Below are 15879 nucleotides of genomic sequence, written 5' to 3' on the forward strand. Positions count from 1 at the left end.
TAGCTATATTATAAGAAATATTTATTAAATAAATCTTGTATAATTTGTGGTATTTCAATTTTAAAAATGCATTAAATAAATCATCAAAATTTTAGGAAATATTTTGAACCTTAATTTAATATATTCGATATAGATTTTCTTATATTTTGTTGCCTTGTTTTGAGTTACAAAATATATTTAGAAAAACACATTTATAAAATAGAATTTTTTTATTATATGGTCTATTAAATAATTTAGTGGCATTTCATTGTAAATAAATAGTAAGTTTTATGGTGATTTTTTATTTGTATTTCTATTTTAGTAATATAGATAGATATATGCGAGAAAATTCAAACTGATGTGATTATATTCCAACCCAAGTTATACGTTAGGAAAATTAACTAACGTGCCATTAATTCAATTCATGATTAGATATCAACTTGGCAAAGACTTCAGTCAACTCTAACTTTTTCTAAATCAAGTGTCCTTGGCCCTTGGGTAAGGCATAACTACATATCCTTATTTATACTGATATTTTTTGTCTCTTTGCTTACACAAAAACATTCTTCTTCAAAAGGATTAATGTCGACCATGTCAGAATCGCTTCTGCATTTGCATTTTCTCTTAGTACTCTTACTCTATTGTGTCTCCCCTTCAAGTCTCCTCCTCATGTTAAAAAGTCCTGTTGTTGGTCTTGTTGCTTGTAGTCCCCGTCAGATTCAAGCTCTGACGCAGTTCAAGAACGAGTTTGATACTCGTGGTTGCAACCATAGTGACTACTCTAATGGAGTCTGGTGCGATAACTCGACGGGTGCGATCACGAAGTTACAACTCAGTGATTGCCTCAGTGGAACCTTGAAGCCCAACAGTAGCCTCTTCAATTTGCATCATCTTCGTTACCTTAGTCTGTCCGGAAACAACTTCAGGTCCTCTTTACTTCATTCTGAATTTAGCAATCTCAACAAATTAGAGGTCTTGTTGCTTTCTTCAAATGGTTTTGTCGGTCAAGTTCCTTCCTCATTTAGTAACCTAAACTTGCTTTCCATTTTAAGCCTTTCCAATAACGACCTCACTGGAAGTTTCCCACTTATGCGAAATCTAACCAAGCTTGTACTCTTAGACCTTTCTAATAATCATTTCTCTGGAACTCTGAATTCAAAGAGTACACTCTTTGAGTTGCAACAGCTCCGTGGCCTTATTCTTAGCAATAACAACTTCAGTTCTTCACTCCCTTCAGAATTTGGCAATTTCAAAAATTTAGAGATATTGTATCTTTCATCTAATGGCTTTTTTGGTCAAGTTCCTCCCACATTTGTATTCAACCGAGAGTTTTAGGTGATTTGTACTAAAATGACAAATCTACTGTTATTCAAACATGAATTTTAAAAACTCATTTAAAATCCACTGTTATTGAACTTGACATTTTGTAAAGTACTCTGAAATCCACTGTTATTGAAAATATTTTAAGTTGTGGAGTTTTAAAGTTTTGAGGTGATTTTAGGGTGTTTGGGTGGAATCTCTTAGTTAAAAACATTAAAACTCAAATCTCATTGTTTTAGGTGATATTTTAGAGTAGTTTAACAAAAATCACCTAAATCTCTGCAACTTATTAAAATCATCTAAAACTCTATTAAAAATCAAATCACATCAAATGTTAAATTGAATACATCCCCTTAGTAATCTTACCTTGTTAACCGATCTGTCTCTTGACAAAAATAAGCTCAGTGGTAGTTTCCCACTTGTGCGGAATCTAAGCAAACTCTCTGTGCTAGACCTTTCCCATAATCACTTCTCTGGGACAGTTACTCCTAACAGTGGCCTCTTTGAGTTGCACCAGCTCAATTCTCTTTTTCTCTCTTACAACAACTTCAATTCCTCACTCCCCTCTGAGTTTTGGAAACCTAAAAAAATTAGAGTTTTTGTATCTTACCTCTAATCACTTCTCAGGTCAGATTCCTCCCACAGTTAGTAACTTAACATCTTTAGTTGAATTGTTCCTTGACGAAAACCAGCTCACTGGTAGTTTCCCACTTGTGTGGAATCTAAGCAAACTCTCCTTGCTAGACCTTTCAGAGAATCACTTCTCTGGAACTCTGAACCCCAACAGTGGCCTCTTCGAGCTGCACGACCTACGTTACCTTAACCTAGGTTACAACAAGTTCAGTTCAGAACTCCCTTCAGAGTTTGGAAATCTCAACGTTTTAGAGGTCTTGTCTCTTCCTTCTAATAGCTTCACAGGGGAAATACCGCTTTCAATATGCAACATAAGCTCTCTTTTTGGTCTTGTTCTAAGCTACAACAATTTCACCGGTCAGATTCCTCCTTGTCTTAGCAACATTCCCTTTGTAAATCTTCGAGAGAACAACTTGGAAGGTTCACTTCCAGACAACTTTTACGTCAATGCTTCTGTGCAGACACTTGACGTTGGACGCAATAAATTAGTTGGGAAGCTTCCAAGGTCTCTACTAAATTGCTCCTCTTTAAAGGTGCTAGTTGTTGACCACAATAGTATCAAAGACACCTTTCCTTTCTGGCTCAAGGCTTTACCGACTTTGCAAGTCTTTATCCTCCGTTCCAACGAATTCTATGGCTCTATTTCTCCTCCTGATCAAGGTTCTCTGGGGTTTCCTGAGCTGCGGATACTTGAAATATCTAATAATAATTTCAATGGAAGCTTGCCAACAAATTATTTCTTGAATTGGAAAGCATCATCGCCCACGACAAATGAAGATGGGGTTTATATATGGACTACAATAAGACTGCTTATGCTCCGATATACTATACGTATACTGATAAAATAGATCTGCAGTACAAAGGTATATCAATGGAGCAGGAGAGGATCCTTACTTTCTACGCGGCCATTGATTTTTCTGGAAACAAACTTGAAGGACAGATTCCTGAATCCATTGGCCACTTGAAGGCATTGATTGCACTCAACTTATCTAACAACGCCTTCACAGGCCGTATTCCTCTGTCTTTGGCCAACCTCACGGAGCTCGAGTCACTAGACCTATCAAACAACCACCTCTCAGGGACTATTCCTAATGGACTTGGGAGCCTCTCCTTTTTGGCGTACATAAATGTGTCTCACAACCAGCTCAAGGGTGAAATACCACAAGGAACACAGATTACGGGGCAACATGTATCCTCCTTTGAAGGAAATGCAGGACTTTGTGGTTTTCCTCTCAAACAAAGTTGCTTTGGGCCTGATGCGCCACCAACACAACAACCTAAGGGCGAAGACGACGAAGAAGAAGGACACGTGTTGAGCTGGAAAGCAGTTGCAATTGGGTATGGAGCTGGAGTGTTGTTTGGATTGACAATAGCACAAGTCATTGCTTCATTCAAGCCGGAGTGGCTCACCAAGATAATTGGTCTGTACAAGCGCATAAGCCACTAAGCATTGTTTCAGTTTGAGTTTTATCTTTCCTTGTTTTCATCAAGTAGTTGTGGTCTTGTATTGAAGCATTTCCTTATGTTTTATGTATGTTTGTATGATACTTTGTTTGATTTCTTCTTCTATCAAATAAGAATGGTGTGTTCTCTGTAGTCATATTCATATGCATCTCTGTTTTTCATTTTCTAATGAGGAAAATGGTAGAAGCAAGGACCATCCCCATAAGCACAAAGAACTAATCTAATGTTTCTTTTCCTAATGAGAAAACGTAGGAAACATCAGAGACCCAAAATTAAACATTTAGATTACAAAAAAGAAAAAAAACATGCCTCACCATGAGCACAAGTACCTAATCTATATATAAGCAAACTCCAACAGTTCACTTCTCTTTCATAACATTCATACCCTAAAGTATCATCATATTCCTTTCCCCTAACAAAGTTACAAAAAGAGACAATATGGGGCTGGTAATCTCTCAGTGTGTTCCTCTAATTATTCTTTTCAAGTTTTAAGTACATTTGAAGCCATGACAAACCGAGAGGATGATGATGAGAATCAAAGCAATGATGATACCAGCGACTATGAGCTTAATCTTTCATGTTCTCCCACCACATCTTTCTTCTTATCTTTGTTCCTTGCGTTCTGAAATCTTGTGCCTGTAGATATTCGAGTTTTGAAATATAAGAGTTTATCCATTACACATGTTTTATATGCAGTACACATGTTTTTTCTTTATTCAATTAATTAAATTGCTGAAAAATAAATTTATCTAAAAAGCTCACACACACATACACATGAGTGAAAAGGTAAAAAGTACTAACCTGTGAACGAAGGTCTTCAGTTTTGTCCACTAGAAGCTCAATTTTCTCACCACGGTCAAGGACCTGTGATTACACGAATTACACAAAGCTCAGACAGTTTTGCATAAGTTGTTAATTGCTCAGAACCTCCTAACCATTAGAAGAAAAAAAACAGAATTCTAACCTTCTCAATGTTCTCCATCATAACACCTTTCACCTCAGTCACCTGAGCCTTAACCTTGGCAAGTTTGCTAATCTCCTCAGGATGATCCACACAGTACTGCATATGCTCCTTCAGTTTTGACCTTTACAGCCAAAAAAGTTTTATAAAATGATATCCACAGAGACTTTTTTTTTGACAACATCCACAGAGACTAATTAAAGAGGAAGTTTGTGTGTTTGACATTCTTATGGTAGGTTGTCAAAAAAAAAAGACATTCTTATGGTAGAGTTATAAAGTACCCAAACTCTTTGTTCAAGCTATTGGGCTTAGCAGTGGTAGCCTTTCCACCACCATATCTCTTGTTGAAATCTTCTTTAACACGCTCCAAGAAAGCCATTGGAATCTGCCTCCCAACAGATTCAACAGCAACAACACAATACGCTACACAACCACAACACATACAAACATTCTTTTGTTAGGTCCAAAAGATAAATCCTATTCTGTTGTACACTAGTCAGAGTAAGAACTAAGTACTTAAACGCCAACTGATCAAGAACCAGTTCATCAAACATGAAGCAAACAACGAAGCCTTGTAAAAGATAAGCCATACATGAAAAGATAAGCCGAATCAGATCACCAATAAGACAGAGATCAAGAGATATCCGAACCAAGAGATGTAGCAGTAAGTGAAAAAGGAAAAACATATAATCTGATTCGACATACATATATTAATACAAAAGAAAACAAACTTCAGGCATACATATGCAATAAACCGTAACATACAAACCAATAAGGAGAATCATATCCAAAACCGCTTTGTTCGGGTTGATAGAGAGACTCACTGAAGCCATTTACGACGAGGTAATTGAAGGTGTGACCGTCGCAGTTGTAGGTAAACTTGTTGTTCGACGAAGGAAGCTTCTGGAGGCACTGTGCAGCGACGGACGTAAAGTTACCCTTAAACTCAGTGTACTCGGCGAGAATCACCGTGCCACGAGCGACGAAGCTGTAAATCAAATTCTGTTGTCCCATTGTTCTCTTTGTCCTGAAGAGAAAGAAGAAAGGCAAACCCTAACGCACCACAAATCTGTTTTTGAGTTAGGTGAAAGAGAAGCACAGTTTTTTTGTTTCCTTGATGCTCACGTAAGTAAGAAAGATCCACAATAGAAGGGAGAATGAAAGGGAGAGAGAGAGATGGGGACTACGCTGCAATCTTTTGAAACTTTTTTTGAAGAGAAAACAAACAAACGAGAAAGTTGAAAACGCGCTGGATCTTTTATCAAGGTCTCGTACTGGTGATTCATTAGTATCAGTTTCATAATTTAATTTCATACAGTATATTTAATATTTATTTAATTATCTCTTTAACTAATCCTTTTTAATTTTTGACATGAGACTAGCAAGGATCAAAAGGGTAGACGATTGAAGAGTTGTCAAGGATGATGAGTCAAACCAATGGATTATGTAGATCATAGTGCAAATCATAAGTGAATCAAAGAATCTCAAAAGACTAGAGTAACCCCATAAACATTATTGGTGAATATATTTGTTATTAACAAAAAAATAACAATAGTTTTGAAAATAATGATATGACATCAATTAATTATGACATGTACAGTCTTTTTGTAATATTTATATTTTTGAAATACGATAATATTAATAGCTTATATATCACCGTTAAATAAATTAGTATATCGCATTAATAATAAATTAAAATACATATAGCTACAATATAAAAATTTCTGCATCAACTTATATATCATAATTTTGTATGTATATATTATATATATATATATATATATTATAATGTGTTTAAACAATTACAAATTAAAGTAATACAAATCAAAAGACCAATTTATTGATAGTGAAACGCTTAAAGTTTTATTTCAAAATTATCAGTTCATTAGGTTAATTAATAAACTGATTATTTAAAATTATCGGTTCATTGGATCTCCAAATTTCTAAGAGTTAATATATATATAGATCTCTAAAGTATTAAAATACAAAATAACTCCTAAAATTTCAGAAATGGTAACAGAAAAAAAAAGAAATTAGGCTGAGGTAATTTTATTATGGGAAATTGCATTGCATACACATAGCAACACAAAAAAAAAGTTTATAACCATAACAACTTCTTGGTTATGATATTCTTTGTATAATATGTATAAAGACAAAAAATACCCTTCATTCTACTATTTCATTTTCACTCTCACTTCCATCGTTCATCACTTCATCTTGTTCTTCTGAAACTATTTTTTTCCAGAATGATCTTTATTCACTTTCTTTTGTCTCATGATCATTTATAAGGTTTATGAAATTGTTGGAAAGTGATACTTTGCATGCTGTGTAATCATCTGATCCAATAACTATGTTTGATCACGTTTTTTCATATATTTGTTTGGATTTACATTTTTAATATTTTGATATATGTGGATTAAAAACAGAGGATGCGTAAGAACTAATAGAGAAGATGAACAGTAAATGTTGTGTTGTACTATTCCATTTAATAAATATAGAATAGTACAACACAATGTACTATAACATCATCTCCACTCCTCCTCCTCCTCTTTTTCCTCTTCCTCTTACATCATCTCCACTCCTCCTCCTCCCCGTGCACGCAACTCTCACATAAGCTTTCCTTCGTGTCATAACACATACATTTATGGTGACATTCTCAAGTTGTTATGTTAACTTTGACCCTCTCAATTGGTTAGACACTGTGTACATATTAAAAATAAAAGTTTATGTGGTTGTGTCGAGTATTCCATATTCAAACTATCATATTAACTTTGACCCTCCCAATTGGTTAAACTGCTCTAATTTTCTTCATAATCTATATCCCCATATCATACGTCATATATTCCATACTATTTTAAATTACAATATAGTATGATAAATTTTATTTTCTCTTTTTTTGTAATTTATATCTCTTTCTCTGCCTCATAATTCTTCTTACTCACTACTTGATCAGTTACATTGTTTTGTTCTCTAACACTGTTGCCACTCATCATCTCTATCTCTAAAGAAACTTTAAAGAATTTCATATATACAAATTTTGTGGGTGTGTTGAGTATTCCATACCATAATATGTATAGTATAGTCACGTAATGGATAAAAGTTTGAGTTTAGGGTTTATGATTTAAGATTAGGGTTTGGGTTTAGGGTATATGGTTTGAGTTTAGGGTATATGGTTTGGGTTTAAGGTTCATAGTTTGGATTTAGAGTTTATAGTTCAGGGTTTAGGTTTAGGGTATATGATTTGGGTTTAGAATTTTAGATTTGGGTTTAGGATATATGAATTTGTGTTTGTTTATTTGTTTTTGCCTATACTATATGATTTGAGTGTAGGTTTAGGGTTTCTCTCTCTCTCTCTCTCAATTTATCATATTATACTCTATTTTAAATTACAGTATAGTATGATACGTTTCTTTTTTCTCTTCTTTTGCACTTTGTATCTCCTTCTCTACCTTCTGATTCTTCTTACTCACTACTTGATCAGTTACATTATTTTGTTTTCCAACACCATCGCCACTCATCAGCTCTTTCTCTAAAGAAATTTTAGAGAATTTCATATATACAAAGTTTGTGGGTGTGTCGAGTTTTCCATACCATAGTATGTATAACATAGTCATGTAATGATAATGGTTTGAGTTTAGGGTTTAGTGTTTAGGATTAGGGTTATGGTTTAGGGTACATGGTTTGGGTATATGGTTTGGGTTTAGGGTTTTGGTTTGGGTTTAGTGTTCAGAATTTGGGTTTAAGATTTATGGTTTAGTGTTTGGGTTTAGGGTATATGGTTTGGGTTTAGGGTTTAGATTTAGGTTTAAGATTTAGGATTTGGGTTTAGGGTTTAGAGTATATAGTTTGGGATTAGAGTTAAGGTTTGGGTTTAAGATTTAGGATTTGGGTTTACGGTTTAGGATTTACATTTTATGTTTGGAATAATCTATTCTATATCTATATTATATATAGAATAGTATATAATTCGAGCGTTTGATAATATCCAGATACATTTTTCCATGTATGGCTATATTCTTAATTGTCATAATCTTTCGACTATACTATATAACAGTATTACAAATTCAGTTTTAGAGCTTCAAAATCAAACACACGCGCCTAAAAGGAGAATTTGGTCAAGATTGTGTGCTAATTGTCCCATCCACCGTTTGCAACTGTAGAATAGCTATATGCTTGAGTTTTTCCTCTCTTATGTACATCTCACAAATTCCCCCATTTATTATCCATTTTGATTTTGATCCGTAAAAAAATATTATCGTCCCTAGTCTTTGGATGTAACTATATACTTTGGACCCAAATATGTTCGTTTGTCAAATTTGGGCCTGTAACGTGTCACATTCTCCGACACAGCGCGTAATTTCCCAGTGTTATCACAAGTTCCAGTTTTTATCTCTGGATTTCAAAAATTCCCGTCTTGGTTTGATACCATCTGCTGCTTTTGTAGAACTCATGGTGGTTTTGCAGATTCAGCAGCTCAATGGGTTCTCTGGTTACCTATCAAAGGCTCGCACAAGCCGAAGAAGAGGAAGTGGAAGAGCTTCGACGACAGTGTGCGTTCAAACACAAGTGGCTCCCTCTAGAACACAGGTCAAGTCTTTCTCTTTGGACTTCAAATTTGTTATCTATCGAAACAGCTCGAAAATGTTCTGTAACTGCTAAAAAGAACTTAGCTTGCGTAAGTTCTGCTTCATACGAAACATAAAGTTTCGAACTTTATCATAAACAGAGATGATTTTTGCTGTCTGCATTGTGATGAAAAGTGTGCTGCTTTAGCTGAGTATGAGTTCAACCATTTTGGATATGCAGAGAATAATGGAAAATATTTCAGTTGGTGGAGAAGCAGGAGGTGCTGGTGGTGCTTACTCTTACAATGCCTTGAAGAGACTTGACAATATTTGGTCCAACATATGTACTCAACCCATAGGTATTAACAAACGATTTTGCTACCATTCTTAAAAACCAAGAAGATGATGAATGTGAGAGTCTTTGTCAAAACATGTTGCAGGACCACAGGAAACACAGCAAATAGTTTCACGGGTCTCTGGCTTCTCTCAAGACTATGCTATGGGGAATAACCTCGTTGGAACCTTTGACATAGCTGTTTGTGGGGGTACTTTGGGGATCTTCCTCGCCACGGCTTTATGTGCAAAGGGTTTGAGGGTTGCTGTGGTGGAGAGAAACGCAATCAAAGGGGTAAGTAAATCTTTCTAACTTATGTTGTGGTTGGAGGAGCTATAGCCTGATACTTTGTTAATGGTTTGTGGTGATTTAGAGAGATCAAGAATGGAATATCTCAAGAAAAGAGATGAAGGAGCTGATAGAAGTTGGAGTTTTAACAGAAGAGGAGATTGAAGAAGTAATTGCTGCAAAGTTCAATCCGGTAAAGCTTCTGTTTCAGCAAGTAAGTGTATTGATGCTTTAAATCCATGATGCCTTAAGGTTAGTTCTGAACTAATGCAGAACAGATGTGGATTCGAGAGTCTTGGTGATATATGGGTTGAAGATATTCTTAACCTCGGCGTCTCGTGAGTCCTGTTCTTCTCTTATTCTCTGACACAAAGGAAAAAGAAAAAAGAAAACTCCCCTTTGTGTACTTTTGAGAGTCATGAATTTGGATCTTTCCTTTTTTTGTATCAGTCCAGCTAAACTTGTGGAGACTGTGAAACAACGTTTCATCTCTCTTGGTGGTGTCATTTTAGAAGACTGCAGTCTCTCGAGTATCACCATCTACGATGATCTAGCTGTGAGTTATGTGTTGCTTCTCTCTAAGAAGGGAAATGGTAGACGTATGGATCTGAACTTTTTGAACATTTTTGATTGATAGGTCATGCAACTTTCTAAAGGTGAGATATTATCTTCTCGTCTGGTCATTGATGCAATGGGAAACTTCTCTCCTATTCTGAAGCAGGTCTTTTCTCACTTTTTACATGAGTTAAACTCTAGCTTAGTAATTGCAGTTTTGAAAACCATTGATGAGATTTACTGTTCTTGTTAACTATACTGCTGCAAAAGATTAAAGGTGGTAGAAAGCCAGATGGAATGTGCCTTGTTGTTGGATCTTGTGCTCATGGGTTCAAGGAGAACTCATCAAGCGATGTTATTTATAGTAGTTCATCAGTGACCAAAGTCGCAGATGCCAATGTACAACTCTTTTGGGAGGTAAACAATCTTGTGTTTATTCCCCCATCCTACAAAATTCACATAACGACCAAGAATCTGAGGCTGCTTGTTGTCGCTTGAAGGCCTTCCCGGCTGGTTCTGGTCCATTAGACCGGACTACTTACATGTTCACTTACACTGAACCGCAATCAACATCTCCTAGTTTAGAGGATTTACTTGAAGAATACTGGAAACTGATGCCAAAATACCAAGTGAGTTTCCCCACTTATGTCACATCTTTCTGAGAATGTTTCTTTCTTTTCCTGATGTCTTTTTTTGGTGCAGGGAGTCTCTCTTGATGAACTGGAAATACTGAGAGTTGTATATGGAATCTTTCCTACATACAAAAACAGGTACTACCTGGAAGTTGTAACTCTTTATAATTCTGTTAACACAATAATACTGCTACATTCTGACATGTTTAACTCTGTTTGGATTGGACTTATCACCAGTCCTTTACAAGCCGCATTTGATCGCGTTCTACAGGTGGGTTTTTCTTGTTCACTTGTACATATGCTAGTAGTATCAAGAAACTAGATGATAGAAGTTCCTTACAAAGACTTAGTCTCAGTGCAGTTTGGCGATGCTAGCGGAATACAGTCACCTGTTTCCTTTGGTGGTTTTGGAAGTTTGACCAGACATCTTGGAAGATTGTCCAATGGTATATTCATACGTTCACTCTCTGACAACATTAGATAACTCCAATCATGACAAGTTTAAGAATACATTTACTAAACTCTTATCCTCCAATTATTAAATACAAAGGAATCTATGAGGCAATAGATGGAGATTTACTGGACTCGGAGAACTTATCAAAGCTAAATCCTTACATGGTAAAGCGTTAAACAAATATCTAATTCTTTCTTCCCTGTCCATTAACTTCACTGAAACTGTTTGTCTTTTGAACAACAGCCTAACTTGAGCGCGTCATGGCTGTTTCAAAGAGCAATGTCTGCCAAGCAAAACCTGGATGTCTCCCCTAGCTTCACCAACGAGCTTCTCCATGTAAATTTTAGTTGCATGCAGGTATGTACACTTTTACTCTTTATGTGGAGAGTAGGAGATGAGAGTTTCTAAGCAAATGGTTTCATATTCTTTTGTAGAGATTGGGCGATCCGGTTCTCAGACCGTTTCTTCAGGATGTAATACAGTTTGGTCCTCTAGCAAAGACACTAGGCCTTGTCATGCTGACCAAACCTCAGATAATTCCATCCATATTCAGACAGGTATATCTTTCATCCAAAACCCATTGCTGCATCTTTGAACATAAGATTTGAAAATGCTTTCTATTTGTTCATGAAATGTGGTTTGTTTGGTGAACTCGTCAGGTGGGGATACCTGTGTTGCTCGACTGGTCAGTTCATTTTTTCATGCTGGGTTTGTATACGTTCCTCTCTGCATATGTTGATCCAGTAATAAGGTGAAATGTTTCTGAATCTCTTTAAACTGTGCCTCTACCGCCATGATTGCTGCATTTATCGATGTTGTGGTTCCTGAACCTTCTTGATATGTTGTGAATATGTTAGGCCATCTTTGGAAGAACTTCCATTAAAGACCAGGTTCCAATGGAAGAGACGTCTAGAGGCCTGGAAATATGGAGCTGGCCTTGATTACGAGTTGTGATTCTGTCCATCTTTCTCAAGAGTGATACCATCATCGTCACTGCCTTCTGAGCTTCAATATTCAGCTTCTTGAAGTATTTTTGGTGCATAGTAGATATCTATCTTCACAAGCATAAATATTTGCCTTCTCTAGCTCTTCATTCATATATACACAGAATCATCTCAGTTCTTAGATTTGGTTTGAAAGGTCCTAGAAACTCCTTTGATACCAGCTTTACATAAACACCGAAGGCTTTTTCTCTGAACAGAAAATTTATAATAATATAACATACCAAAAGAGTTGAGCTTTGTTTTCTTTACAGCGTAGACACAATGGTCGCTTGACTGATACTAATGACCATACTCCAAAGCAGCGTCTATACCTCACTCCAACTCTTTCAAAGAATTCTTTCAGAAAAAAACGGTTCTGATAAAATAACCGATTTCAACAATCAACAGGTAGTTTACCAACACAAACAGATCTTAGTTTGACGAACATGTTCTAAGTCTCAGGTGAATGCAAACTTCCAACGAGTGCAGTATAAACCTTATTATCTATTGTATACCCTTTCCTTTTCATCTCATCATAAAACCCAAAGGCTTCGTCTGATTTTCCAGCTTTTGACAAACCCGAAATCATCACCGTGTATGTTACAGAACTCTGATCCAAACCCTTGGACCCCATCTCACTAAAAAGCCTCATCGCTTCGTCCACGTTATCAGCAATACATTCCCCATGTATGAGCGACGTGTAGGTATACGAATCCGGATCCATCCCTTTTGCTTCCATGTTGGCCCTTAGTTTACGTGCTTCCTTTACTTTCCCTTGCTTGCAGTACGCATCAATCATCACATTATACGTGATAGCGTTAGGCTGTGCTCCCTTGCTACTCATCTCCACAAACAGCCTCTTTGCCTCCTCAACGTTCCCTTCTTTGCAGTAAACATCGATCAGATTAGTATAACTAACAGTGTTAAGCCTCACACCACCTTCCATCATCCTGAAAATCCACTGCTTTGCCTCATCGTACCGTTTCAATCTATTCAAACAGCTAGCAATACTATTAAAAGTGAAAACATCAGCTTCAAACCCTTTCTTCTCCATCACGTCATAAATCGCTAACGCTTCATCAATCAACCTCTTCCTACAATACCCATTAATCAACGTATTGAACACAACTTTACTGATATCAACTCCTCTGCTCTGCATCTCGCTCATCAATATCTCAGCCGCACCCATCTCCCCTACTTTACACACTCCATCGATAAGCGCCCCGTAAGTATGACTACTCGGCGACAAACCCTTCTCCACCAACTCATCAAACAACAAAACCCCTCTCTTCACATTCCCCTTTCTACAACACAAACTTATCATAGAAGTATACAAATAAACATCCAACTCCACCCCTCTCTCACGCATTTCATCGAACAGCTTCTCCGCATCACCCACCCTCCCATTCTTCACACTCAGCTCCATCAAAAGCGTGTACGTAACCTTGTTATACCCAACACCACCTTTCCTCATCTCCTTCAAAACCTCCTCCACGCCGGTAAAGTCTCCACCTTTAACATAAGCATTGATGATAGTGTTGTAAGTGTAGGCCTCAGCCTTGATTCCTTTCCGACAAAACTCTCTCACCATCCTCCTACTCTTCTCAACTTCGCCTCTCCTACATAAACCCTCGACAACGATCGTCAACGAGTAAACACTTATCCTCACTCCACAATCAACCATCCTCTTGAAAACCTCTAAACAGAGATCAACCTCCAACCGTTTCTTGGCCGCTACAAGAAACACAATGCAAGATCGTTCGTCGATTCTCAACCCCTTCTCCACCATGTAATCGAAAACCTTCAGACCCTCTTGGAACATCCCCTTGTCCACGTAAACCCTAATCATCAAATCCAGAAACGTTTCCAAAAACTCGACCTTTCCTTCTTCTTCGTAAACGTTTCGTATGATTATCTCAGCCCCGTCGGTGATTGAGTTCAGGAGAGACTTCATCTCGCCGAATCTCCGGTCGGTGTAGAGGCGGCGGGAGAGGGCTATCGCGGCGGCGAGGTCGGGTTTGAGGTGGGATTCGAATGTGGTGAGGTGCTTGAAGAAGTCGATGCAGGATTGGGTTGGGAGAGTGGGCGAGGAGAGGACGAGGCGGGTTACGTTTGGGTTTAGGTTGAAGAGGAGTGATGGGTTTGATTGGAGTTTTCTGACGGTGGATGTTTTAAGGTGGGTTGTGATTCTTGTGGCGGTTTGTTTGTCTGAGATTGGGAGCGGGGAAGGTGTTTGGTTGTGTGTTGTGATGTTGAAGAGTCGTGAGAGTTTGGCGGAAGACATTGTTTTGATTTGTTTGTTCATGGTTGTGTCTACGGAGGAGACTCGCTTTTCACTACTGAAGATTCAAACTATACTCAGTTCTGTTGTTACTTCTGTAATCTTCGGATATTTATTAATGGTACATGGACCCAGAGAACAAGTGGGCTAACTACTTGACAGGCCCAAAAGCCGTCACATTATGTGGCATGATTATATAAAAGTCTGAGGTATGTTTGATTAATAAAAAAAAAGTGAGATATGATAAATCACTGCTTATGTGGAGCACATGACGAATTTATAAACCATATCATATTAAAATTTCTCTTGCATTACAAATATGTATTTGGCACTTCCACTCCTTCACCCAAGTACTTACATATTCTAGGGGAATTCAGAAATTGAGGTTTTAAACGACAACACAAAACTATCCATGGGTTATTTAAATTTGAAAAGCTAGAAACATTTGTTTTTCAAGTAATTAACCGCGAATCAATAGCATCGTTCTGCATTCTGAAAATGAATGTTGGGTGTAGCATGAGGTAAACTTGATTTTTTTTTTTTGAGAAAGGGCTTTTGGCAAACCTAAATATTGAAAACTTGATTTCACTTCAAACCTCTCCCCATCCTCAAACCATATATGGTTCTTGGCATTAAGACGCCTCTTTCAGTGGCCTCGGATGGGCGCGGATGGCTCGCACTGTTTGTTAGGTGTCTCTAATCAGCATTGATGGTTGTTGTCTCTTCTACAAGTAGAATTTAAAGCATTTTTTAGGCAGCGCATTGTATGCTCCAACATTCCACCTTTCAAGTTTTAGAATGGATTACCAAGATATGATCACGATGATATACCATCAAGAAGAATGACATCATTTTTAACGGAATTCAAAGATTTGGCGCAATTAAAAAAGTTATCTCATCTCTTTCTATCTCTTACATTCTTTAGGATGCATCTCATAGATTGAGACCTCTGCCAAAAGGCCTAAAAAGTTATTTCATCTCTTTCTATCTCTTACATTCTTTAGGATGCATCTCATAGATTGAGACCTCTGCCAAAAGGCCTAAAACTGCTAGATCGTCATAGAAATTTATTAATATAGATTATTAATTTGTGTTGGTGTAGTTTCTGTTACTTTTCAAACTGGAATAATATAATAGTCTTTTATGTAAATAAATAACTGATTAAAATAAATAAAAGAATAAATGATCTGATAATTTCATCCGTTTTTTTTCTAAATATGAATATCCAAATCTTTGTTTATAACAAAGAGTTAAATTTTGAATTTTAAAACACAAGTTAAACTAAATGTATATAGGATCTGAATATTTACAACCACACTTCACTACATCTCACCGCAGTTAATAGTAAAAATATCTACATATACTTATGTATTTATTTGTTTTTATTACTATTAGAGTTGTTTCCATTCAGATCTATAGCCAAATTTTAT

At 36.7% G+C, this 15879-nt stretch overlaps 3 protein-coding genes and 1 pseudogene across 3 annotated transcripts; 2 read left to right on the forward strand and 2 right to left on the reverse strand.

Moving 5' to 3' along the window:
* Positions 1-516: 516 nt before the first annotated feature.
* Positions 517-3534, forward strand: LOC130510070 (receptor like protein 24-like; annotated as a pseudogene).
* A 350-nt stretch (positions 3535-3884) lies between these two features.
* On the reverse strand, positions 3885-5411 carry LOC108847169 (putative vesicle-associated membrane protein 726). Its single transcript, XM_057004838.1, is given in 6 exon segments — positions 3885-3971; positions 3973-4032; positions 4198-4260; positions 4361-4481; positions 4639-4780; positions 5182-5411. Coding segments are annotated over 6 exon segments (663 nt in total). The 5' UTR covers positions 5372-5411.
* A 3291-nt stretch (positions 5412-8702) lies between these two features.
* Positions 8703-12432, forward strand: LOC108844094 (uncharacterized). Its single transcript, XM_018617300.2, has 17 exons — positions 8703-8944; positions 9164-9281; positions 9363-9550; positions 9630-9737; positions 9818-9882; positions 9995-10100; positions 10182-10265; positions 10370-10516; positions 10600-10728; positions 10802-10869; positions 10969-11002; positions 11093-11177; positions 11282-11349; positions 11429-11542; positions 11620-11742; positions 11845-11936; positions 12043-12432. The coding sequence occupies exons 1-17, from the start codon at positions 8807-8809 to the stop codon at positions 12137-12139; spliced, it is 1764 nt and encodes a 587-aa protein (XP_018472802.1). The 5' UTR covers positions 8703-8806; the 3' UTR covers positions 12140-12432.
* LOC108844093 (pentatricopeptide repeat-containing protein At2g32630-like) lies at positions 12409-14542 on the reverse strand. Its single transcript, XM_018617299.2, has one exon. It carries the CDS (start codon positions 14471-14473, stop codon positions 12620-12622), a length of 1854 nt encoding a protein of 617 aa, XP_018472801.1. The 5' UTR covers positions 14474-14542; the 3' UTR covers positions 12409-12619.
* Positions 14543-15879: the final 1337 nt, after the last annotated feature.

The sequence above is a fragment of the Raphanus sativus genome, chromosome 3, assembly GCF_000801105.2.
Source record: "Raphanus sativus cultivar WK10039 chromosome 3, ASM80110v3, whole genome shotgun sequence".
Taxonomy (NCBI): domain Eukaryota; kingdom Viridiplantae; phylum Streptophyta; class Magnoliopsida; order Brassicales; family Brassicaceae; genus Raphanus; species Raphanus sativus.